At 41.9% G+C, this 11,395-nt stretch overlaps 1 protein-coding gene across 1 annotated transcript; it reads right to left on the bottom strand.

The window, feature by feature from the left end:
• Positions 1 to 4,819: 4,819 nt before the first annotated feature.
• fzd8a (frizzled class receptor 8a) lies at positions 4,820 to 8,157 on the bottom strand. Its single transcript, XM_008438277.3, has one exon. The coding sequence runs from the start codon at positions 7,474 to 7,476 to the stop codon at positions 5,740 to 5,742; it is 1,737 nt and encodes a 578-aa protein (XP_008436499.1). The 5' UTR covers positions 7,477 to 8,157; the 3' UTR covers positions 4,820 to 5,739.
• Between the last annotated feature and the right edge of the window lie 3,238 nt (positions 8,158 to 11,395).

Here is an 11,395-nt window from a genome sequence, read left to right on the forward strand (position 1 = left end):
CTGTGTTTTATGAAAGTTTTCCTCTTCTTTTAAAGCTGAAGTAATGTTACTTCAGCTTCTACTTTGGGTTTTTTTTTATTTTGCTTTTTGGTTTTATGTTTGTTTTGTTTTTGACACGGAAAGCGAGAATAATTTTCCTAAATACAGGATGAATATCTCTTCATACAGTGACTAAATTTCCAACTGTTGTTGCCGGTGGGACCTTAATTAGTGATGCACAAAGCCCATTCGTACGAGTAGCTAGCTCTGTCTGTCCCTCTGTTATGCTAATGATATTGAAAGTTGCTTTCTGTTTCAACTGCAACTTTATTTTATTTTTTAAATATTACAACATTGGTTTTAATGTTTTAATATTAAAACCAATGATATTATTTGGGAGTGAGTGCAGTTATTATTTTTAGGTTTTTCCTGCTATTCTTTTTCATCCACATGTGTTTTCTTGGATCTGCTGCTGTGAGAGCAGGTAGGACATTTAACTAAGTGCAGTTGGGGTTTGTGAATTTGAACAGTTTTGATTACAGAAAATTCCTAAAGAATTCAACTTGTGTGCTCAATTTTTGACTTAAGTTTCATAAATTGGCGTATTGACATTTAATCACTGCCTAGAGAAGGGACAATTTAAGTAAATCATTAATAATAAACTAATTAATATGACATTCATGGCCATGTTTGTCCTGTAACAGGTTGATGGCTCCCTCATGTGTCAGGATCTGGACGTACATCCACATTTAGTTACATACAATGTAACCCAGTAAAAACAAAACACTTTTAGTATGGGGCGCCAACAGAAAAATCTGAATGCAATTTTTTTTGTATCAGATTTTTAAAAAAATGTTTAGTTTACTTTTCTCTCGTTTAGCCCACTTTGATAACATTTAAAATGGAAATGTTTAAATAAAAACTTATATGTTATCATGTTTACATTTGACAAAATATGAGCAAATCTAAATATTACATCTAAATTTTAGACATCAAATCTGTTAAATCTATCTCTAAATGCTAAATCTATTTCTGTGACTAAATGTTAAATCTCTAAATGCTATACCTAAATGTCAATTGTAAATATAAAATTGCTATTGAAATACTTAAGTCTAAATGTGAACTTTCTATTTAAATGTTAAATCTCTATCTAAATGCTCAAATCTAAATCTAAAAATTCAATCTAAATCCTAAATATATCTGGTAGATCTAAATGTAAATCTAAATATCAAAAAACTTTCTGATGAATCTTTTGCATTTAAATTTTACATTTAGCAGCCCCTATATTTATGAATGCACTAATAAATACACAGAATTCACATGGAGCTTTTCTGGTCACACCGACCCGTCAGTGTTTTACACTTTACGGCCATAGTTGTCTGACTTCACACACAAAACACACACACACATTCATACACTGATAATGTAATCTTGTGGACTGCAAAGGCCACTATGTCAGTCTGATGACCTTCGTTGCTATAATAACACTAGACAGTGATGGCAATAGAAACGGCTTCTCTCTAATATGTAACTTTCAGTACTATTTGCAACATTAAAGGGACAGTCCACCAATTTGACACATCAAAGTCCTTTTATAAGAGGCTGGGAGGGGAACAGCCTGGTCATTTGGCTCTAAAGACTGAAACAAAAACGGTTAAATGTGTTTTTTAAAAAAAAAAACTACATCACTGATCATTCATCACGTTAGATTGTTCTGCTCAATATTCATCTGTTACCACCCCTGTGACATCATATCCATCACGGCGCTCGAGCGGGGCTGTTTTGTTGGGTTGGAGGTTCGCTCAGCACGCCCGTACCGGGCCGAATCTGGGAAAACAGCCGGCGCTTCGGATGAAAGCAGTCAACCCACCCCCCGCTTTTATGTCCGCGTCAGTCAGTCAGAGGGGAAACTGAAGGGACACTGTGTTCCACTCCTGCTGGGTTTGGGGTGGATGCGGTGGAGGAGGCAGCGGGGGTGCAGTGTAACTAAACCACAGAGAGCGGGCCACTTATTTAATCAGCGTTCACTCCCAAAATATATATATATATATATATATAAAATGGGATCATTATATATATATAACCTATACGCAGAATTAATCACTTTATGTTCTTTCTGCACAACATCAGTGGCAATCTGTCTTCAAATCAAAAGATCAAAGAAACGACTGATTCTGTATGTTCTGTTTGGATCGGTTTTAACCTAGAAACCGATTAAAACCGGTTTCCAGATTAACTCGGCTGACTCACGCGACACGTCGCACTGAAACTATAACGTTTCGTCCTGACAGAACTCTTAAAAAAAACGACGGCCATTTTATTTACCAATATCTGGTGTTGGTAAATAAAATGCTAAAAAGGGAACAATACAATTTATGGAGTAAGAGTTTAAAAAGCCCGACACTGAACTAAATGGGTTCCATGTTCTTTGTATACAAAAGTACAACGAATATTTCACTTCCACTTACTCATTTTAACACAAATTTGCAAAAAATATCCATGCCATGGAAACTATTCACATGACAACCATAAACGTTTATATATTTTACTGATATGTACCCCAACAGAGTGTTGTATAACGGTGTAATTGATGGACAGCAATAAATACTTTTCAAACTTATTTGTGATCTGAAATTTTTAAGACGAAATCCACCTGTGTCTAATTTCATCTCAGCCTCAGAGGGAAGAAGGAACTCAGCTTGAAGGAAGTCAAAATACACAATATGGTGGTGGCAGCATCACAAGGTGGGCGGATCGATCCACACATACGGATAAAGTTTGATACTTTTAAGTTTTTATTTATTTTTGTATTGCAGTTTTTGAACTCTACCTCAAATAAGATTTTGTTTTGATTTCACCTCAGATTATATGTTTTTGCACTTTGTTTATTTGGGAAAAACGCACAAAATGATGGTATTTGGTATGGAGCTATAACGTATACATTCTGTGCAAGAATGTAGACTTTGCTCAAATTAAAGATTGGATTTTCCAGATTTTCCAGTTTGATGTTGTTTTTCTGAATCAATTTCTTTTTTTTTTGTCTTGAGATTTTTAAAATTTTATTTATTCATTCATTTTTTTTTTAACCAAGAGTTCCAATAAGTTAATTTGGAAAGCATTTGGAGCACCTTAACTTCTTTAATGAAATGTTTATTAGATATTTACAGTTGCATGACTTAGTCATTCCGATTAATTTTGATTATCTTCACTTTTAACTCCGACAGTTAAGTGTCAAGTTAGAGTTGGACTTTCTGGAGAGAAGACGGTGCTGTGCTGGTTTCACCACTAGATGGAGACACACATTTATGCCAGAGCTGTTACACTTGGAGTTAAAAGGCAAATTGAAAAAAAAAAAAAACCAAGCCCACAGGATCCAATTTTTTTGAGTCGGAGCCACAAGTTTTTAAAGAAAGAGTAAAATTACTCCAACCTGTTAGTTTTTTGTGCAAAACTCTTTTTGCTAGCCCTTTTGTGCGCTAGAGAAGTATTTCTTGCCTGATGTCCTTTCTGTAAGGTTTACACGGCTGATTTATGCTGCAAACAGATGCACATCTGTGCTGGACCTAATGGAAGTTGAATTTACCGTGCGAGTATAAAGGAACCGAGTCAAAGCGAAGTCCCAAACTACAAAAAAAAAAGAATCCTCTCCTGTGACCACTGAGCGGCAAATCAAAGGCAATGCTCCGCAGGGTTACAATGTATCATCCCATGCCAGCACATTGGGTTAATTGGGACCAAACCAGATACATTTGTAGCAAAAATAAAAAAGAGCCTTGATTAAGGGTCCTTAAAGATGTGAGATCAAAAATAAAAAAGAGCCTTGATTAAGGGTCCTTAAAGATGTGAGATCATGTGAAGAGACCACCTGTGGGGCTTTCTTTGCTATTTCAGCATCATTCATGTCAAGGCCCCTGCACTCACTGACACAGCTTGAGCCGAGAGAGAGAAGATGTTTCAATTGAGACGCTGTAAGGAAAACAACACAAGAAGCAGGGGCTCTGGCAGGTTTCAGCTCCCACAAATACCTCCCCTCTCTGGAAAAAGAAGGGGTTTCAAAAAAAAAAAAAAAACGCTCTCAATTGTAAGACGTCCATCAAAGCGTCCAAATGGGGACATTTAGGGGGAACCTTGGGCTACATCAGACAGACACTTCTAATGCTCACCACCTTTATTCCAGGCTGTTAAAGAAAAGAAAGATCAAAGTTTCTGCAGATGAAAAGGGTCCGTTCCCTGCATTTATACCCCCCCCCCCCACACCCCCTCACTCCCTGCCACCCACCACCATTCACACAACTCCCTCCCTCCTTTACTAAATTAAGAAAGCAGGCTTCAGCAAGCATGTGAAGAGGACTTTTAACAATTATGGAGATGCTCCAACTCAACCCTTGCCTCTAATTACCAGTCTCTGATGGTTAGAAAGGGCTTCCCTTTTCTTTAGCTCCCAGGAAGCTGCCACCCTCGACAAGAGGTGACCATCAAATACTCCTGCAAAGCAGCGCAGGATGCAAAGGTCCTAAAAGTCCTTGGTTAGTGGGGGAGGTGGGGCGGGGGGCACCGATAACTTTGGGATTTAAGACATTTTACAAAGAAGCTGTAGTACCTTTAGGGACGCAAACCAAGAATCAGAGTTTGACCCCTTAACTGTCACCCTTAAAACTTTTGCATGTAAGTCAACGGATCCATGAAGACACCCCCAATTAAAGCATTCAAAACAAATAGATGAATGTTGTAGTTTGCTTCTTTACATTCATTTTGAGGTAAACAAAACTTTATGCTTAATGCTCAAAACTTCAAAAACTTCAGGAATTCACTTAAGTAAGGTGGGAAAGACAGCGCAAGCTTGACATTTATCCAATGTTTTATTGTCAAAATAAAAGTCATATTTGCTTTGTCAGAAAAAAAAACAAGAGGCATCTCTACACTTTGTACACATTTACAATATCTTATAAAGGTTTCCTTTATACACAAATATACACAGTTGTATTTTACATTAGCTTTATATAAATACATTTGAAATTACAAAATGAAGGACCCGTAAAAAAAAAAAAAAAAAAAAATACTTGGGCACGATTAAGGCTTTAATTTACCCCCCTCCCCTCCTTTATCCTCTCTCTTTCTCTGTGATTGAATTCTGCATTTTTATCTGCCAGAAAGTAGATAAAATCATTGTAAAAAAAATTGCTTACACTTAATAAGTAATGCCCTGTTTTCTCAGTCTGTACCTCTACCAGAGCCGACCCAAGGTATATGCAAACTAGGACGGCCTCCCCTCCCCCAAAGAGCACTTGACAATACACGGAACCAGCTTGCAAACACTTTAATAATTTAACGAGTTTCATATTTTAATTAATTTCTGCAACTTTGTCCTTTCTGTGACTTTTCGCCCATATGTCAACTTTTCTTTAAAGTTTGGGATTGAAACTTTAAACTTTACCCCAAGTCGCTCCAACTCACTCAAGTGCATAATAGTTGTGATAAATGTGATGGAGCCCCCCCCATTCTCACCCTCAAAATGAAATTCTGCCTTGGGCCTCACATAACCTTGGACCGGCCCTGTCTAATACATATAAACAGAAGGGAATTAGCTTGGTGTGAATGCCAGGTACAGCTCAGCAGCAGTTCATTACAATGCAAATTGTTTCAGAACACCATGTGATGGGTTTTCTCCCAAACAATTAGCAGTCCTCTATAAGCCGCTTTTACCCCCCCCCCCCCCCAAGCCCCTCGACGTGCTACCCCAACATCCCCCCCTTTCCACATTCAGACCTGGGACAGCGGCATCTGCTTGGGGCAGGACACGGAGCTGGCCGTGCCCGACCTCCACGTCAGTCCCGTGCTAACGTCGCTGTACATGGAGCCCCCAGTGCCCTTGCTGCCCCAGCAGCAGCGGGTGCAGAAAGTCCTCCAGGAGTCCACGGTCTTCCCGGACCAGATCCACACGCCGGACGTGATGCCCACCAGAAGGCACATGAAGTACTTGAGCATGAACACCGCGTAGTCCGGACTGCGGCGGTCCCGCTCCAGCAGGCAGTTGGAGCAGTTGTGCGTAATCTCCCAGCTCTGCCGGTTGTGCTGCTCGTAAAAGTAGCAGGCAACGATCACGGTCGCCGGCACCGTGTAGAGCACCGTGAAGATCCCGATCCGGATCATCAGCTTCTCCAGCTTGTCGGTCTTGGTGCCGCCTTGCTTGATGACGCTGCGGATCCGGAACAGCGACACGAATCCGGCTAGGAGGAACATGGTCCCGATGAATAAATAAATCACCAAAGGCGCCAGGACGAAGCCGCGCAGGTTGTCCAAGTTCTGGTTCCCGACGTAGCAGATCCCGGCCACGGAGTCTCCGTCCACGGAGCTGAGAGCCAGCACCGCGATGGACTTCATGCTGGGGATGAGCCAGGCGGCCAGGTGGAAGTACTGGGAGTAGCTGGCGATTGCCTCGTTGCCCCACTTCATCCCGGCCGCGAGGAACCAGGTGAGGGACAGGATGACCCACCAGATGGAGCTGGCCATGCCGAAGAAGTAGATGAGCAGGAAGACGACGGTGCAGAGCGCGGGGCCGGTGGTCTGGTAGTGGATGTGCTCCAGCTCGAACTCCCGGTTGCACGCCACCTTCTCGTGCCCCGCGATCAGCCGGACGATGTAGCCCACCGACACGAACATGTAGCAGGCGGACAGGAAGATGATCGGCCTCTCCGGGTACTTGAAGCGCTCCATGTCGATGAGGAACGTGGCCACGGTGGCGAAAGTCGACACGAAGCACAACACTGACCAGAGTCCGATCCAGAAGGCGGTGAACGCCCGCTCGTCGTGCGTAAAGTACGGGTTGTGGCACGGCATGGCGCAGTTGGTGATCTGGCCGGTTTTGACTCGGTTGTACAGCGGGTGGCGGTCGGTGTTCACCGGCACCATGGGCTCCAGACACTTGCAGCCCGGCTCGCACGGAGCGTTGGGCGGCTTGTACTTCCCGAGTCTGCCGGGCTTACTTTTAGCCGGGCTAGACCCTTTCCCCGGGTGGTTGGTGGGCTTCGACAGCACGGGGGAGACCGTGGTGGAGTCCGTCCGGTTGTAGTCCATGCACAAGGTGTCCGGGTTCCCCTGCACCGGCAGCAGATCGCACTTCATCCTGTCCGGCCAGGGGAAGCCGTACTGCCTCATGAGCGGCGCGCAGCCGGCCCGGGCTCTCTCGCACACGCTCCGGCACGGCGGAAGGGGCTTTTTGTAGTCCTCCAGGCAGATCGGGGTGTACATGCTGCAGAGGAAGAACTTCAGGTCCGGCGAGCACTGGATCTCCACCAGAGGCCAGAACTGGTGCACCTCCAGACCGGCCTCGTCCTGCGTGTCGTGGTTGAACTGATTGGGCATGTAGGTGTAGTTGTAGCCGATCCCCTTGCACAGGGGCACGACTATTTCCTGGCAGGTGATCTCCTTGGCCGCGGTGCCGCTGGATCGGGGAAGGAGAGCGAGGCAGAGGAGCAGGTAGATCCCGAGCAGGTCCATGACTCCGGCGAGTCGCGTCCCCTCCCCTGTGCGGCTCGGATGCGAGCAAATCGGGTCAGATGTCGCGCGCCGAGCCCATCTCGCCTGCCTCGGGATCCTGCATGGAGTTGCACGCGACGTGCAAGCCGTGTTTACTTTGAGCCGAGGAGGAGCAGCAGGAGGAGGAGGAGGGAGAGAGGGGTGGGGGGGTAGTCAAAGATGGCTGAGATGAGATTTCAGCTCCACAGCAGCTGCTGTCAGTATCCAGTCAGTCCTCCAAAAAAAAGACGAAAAGAAAAAAAAAAGAAAAAAGAGAGAGGGGAGAGAAAAAAAACACAGCAACCAGGGCGCGCGGCTGTCCGGGAGACGTAAAACAGAAACGTGGCGGCCTCCTTTTCTTCCCGTCCATAAACACGATGACTGCATTCAGTCTGCTCCCCCCATCACAACGTCGCGCGGAGCTTCCACACAAATCATGAGCTCCACGACGGAGCGTCGCTCATTTATACCGGAGCCTGGCTGGACACGCCCCCGGCGCGGCTCGGCGAATCACAGAGCGGCAGAGGCGGAGCTTCCCCCTCCAGTCACTCACTGTGTACATACACAAGCCGTAATGATACACAATTTCTGCTCTACTCCCATCTGCTAAGAAGGATATATTCTCTGCGGTTAAATAAGCGTTTTCTAAACATACACATCATCCACAGGTATTTATTTTAATTTCCTGTATAGTGACAAAAAAATATATAGATATATATAGGCTATAGCTAGAATTATTAAATACTTTCTTATTAAAGGGGTGGTATTGTGTAATTTTATTGCATAATTAAGTAACTGTTCAGATGTTATAAAAATGCTGTATTTATCAAAAATGACAAAGAAATTTGAGTTTGCACTCAGAAGTTGTTCATATGATAAGCCCAGATATTCAATTCCGTCAGGTGTTTGCTAATTGCTATGGCCACTAGTCCGAAGGAACTGAGTGGGGGGGGGATTAAAGGATTTCTCCAGCATGCATGAAAAAATCTAGGCAGCACTTGACTTATGTTATTGATGATGGAGTAACATTATAACATGACGTAAAACTCGAAACGTTTTACATAATACTCCCCCTTTAATTAATTATGGAAGAGTGCTGAGAGCAAGGCCATTCTATAATAAGTTCATTAATAAGTCTTGTTTACAGTTAACAATTTCGTGGCTATTTCATAGTTGTAAACCCACGACGTAGCTGTTGCGTAATTAAAACTCAATTGATATATATATCTGTTATTTCAGTCAACGGTCCTCAGGCTTCCGAACTGAGGACCGTTTCTATGTGTGAGTGCTAGAAAAGAGAGAGAGAGAGAGAGAGAGAGAGAGAGAGAGAGAGAGAGAGAGAGAGACCGCCGGTTTGTTAAATTGGCTAATTTGCGCATGATAAGCCTGCCCAGGGAGCTGTCTGTCCCCGTGAAACGCTGTTTTTAAGATTTTAAATGAGGTGCTAATGTTTCGTTTAACGCTTGCATGGAGCTCCGCGGGAGGCGTAATTGCGCGAGGCAAAGACCAAGCGGCAGTGCGCGCGGACACAGCGGCAGAGCCCTGATAACAGCGCGAGCACGCTGGCAGAGCCTGACAAGGATCTCGGCTGTGAAGTGACAGTAATCCCACTGTAGTGAATGCCTCGCCCTCCCCTCCCTACTCGGTTCCATCTCTTCATCCAACCAACTTTTGCTTGAAAACAAATAAATCAAAGGACTTCCTCCAGAAGCTCCGCAGCTCAATTCGGACTCTTGAACTCTCTTCTACGATGTCTGAAATAACTGCGTCATAAATCTAGACACAGCTGGTTACCTTCTTTATTCTCTGCATGTGCGCCTTTTTTTTTTTTTTTTTTGAGTCGTTTCAACAATGGTACAATGCTTTTACTTACAGCACAGTGATACTTTTAGCCACTGGACCCAAAACTGGATAAGAACCCAGAGTTATCTTACCGCCACACAATGAGCGGTAAGGAAGTTAAAAACAAACATCTGTGAAGCTAACTTTCCATTTTTCAATCTATTCTTCTATTTTCCATATTTTCCACCTATGCATTTCCATCTGTAAACAAACCTGTATTTCAGCAAAGACATATTCTGTTTATTTATTTTTTTATAAATTAATCATAAAATACGTCATTTCTCATATATAATCTAATTCAGCCGTATATTATTATTATTATCTGAAAGCTATCGCTATCCGTTTTGTATTTATTTTGGTTCTGACTTCAGCTTAAGCCTTAAAGTGTGAGTAAAATATGAGAACTTGTGACCCCTCACCAAAACAAAAATAACTCAACATTCTGCTGAAAGTAACGGCTGAACTTTTTCCTCATTTTGCATATATTGCTGTGATAAAATTAGAGTTTATGTTAAGACTTTATTTCACATATCTTCTCCAGAGGCGTACACAAGTCAGATTATTTTTAGTTGGCTCATCCTTGTAGTCGTATCTTAGCACATTTCTGACAAAGACACATACAAATAATACTATCCCTCATCAGCTATGGACATGGAAGTATACATCAGATATGAGGATGAGAAAGCAGCATCACATTATCTAGATAATTAAGTTCAACAAGTGCTAAAGTCTTGAAAAAAACAATTGACTTAAGATTAGAAACAATTATTTCTAGTTGTTATCCAAAGGTTTAGCCTAGAATGTGATTGAAACATTATTTACATTTACTTCATGGGATAATTTAATCTGATATTAGAATATAGTTTTCCCCTCACCAGTAAGCTCAACAGATGTGGAAATATTATTCGATCGTTGTATAGTTTTTATTATTTTAAAATAATATAATACCGTCTCTCAGGTAAAATAAGAAAATAAAGGTCAACACAACACATATTTTAAAGCATGCTTTAACCAGAGGTTCTCAAACGTTTCATTGCAAGTTCCACCTTGGTGAATGCCATCACTTCCTCTTATCACTGTGACAACAGCAGCACTTTTTCTAATTTGATGTACCGTGTCATAAAAACTAAAAACACAACAACAATGTAAAAGCAATTGTTATCCATATAATTTGTTTATATGGTTGAAGGGTGTGGTTTCACAGGAATGCTTTAATTTGTATTTAAAAGTTAGTATTTGCAAAGTAAAAAAACAAACAAAAAGAACTGATAAAAATCCCTCTGAAGTCAGGATTCCACATGATAAAATTAGAGGGTTCCCCATAAACCAGCAACAAGTTCCAATATGGCTGACACGTTAAAAAAGTGATAGTAGTTGCAATAAGCCATTGTAAAATTCAGCTGGTTTGAAATTAGTGGTTGTAGTGGTAACAATTTCTGTGACTGATGTGTTGCTAAAGTGTCACAATGTACAAAATACATTATTAGCTTGTATGCTAGTAGTAGCTAGCCTTGTATCTGAGCACATACTCTAGCTAAGCTCTGCTAGATCAAACTGTGTAGTTTTATCCATCAAGTTTGTCAAGTTATGAAGCAACAAGGCATCTCAATGCTATATGTCTGACTACTGGTAGTTCCACTTTTAACTTGTCAGCCCAAAACATATATTTTCCCAAAGTTTTGAGGATCATCAGGACGCTATTTTGTAAATGTGAGATTGGCTTTGTTCCTGGTTCTCTGACATCTGCTTCAGTTTCTGCTGTTAATTTAAAAAAAAAATTCTCCACTGCACTTATTTTAAGAATAGCTTTTGATTGAAACAAATATCAGTGTTCTGGAATAATTAATCTTTTGGCTGCTTAAGTTTATTAACTCATTGGTTAGCTTGCAGTTTAATGTTTACCCAGTATTAACATTGCTGACACCATAATGTCACACAAAAGCCAGCCCGAGTACCTCGGGTAGTACTTATGGCACAGTTTGAGAACTATAATTCAATGCCCTAATAAACTTAATTACGCTAAAAGGTCGTTAAAAAGAAGATGGTGTAGTCTTGCATT

Source organism: Poecilia reticulata, chromosome 20 (assembly GCF_904066995.2).
Source record: "Poecilia reticulata chromosome 20, P_reticulata-male-v2, whole genome shotgun sequence".
Lineage (NCBI taxonomy): Eukaryota > Metazoa > Chordata > Actinopteri > Cyprinodontiformes > Poeciliidae > Poecilia > Poecilia reticulata.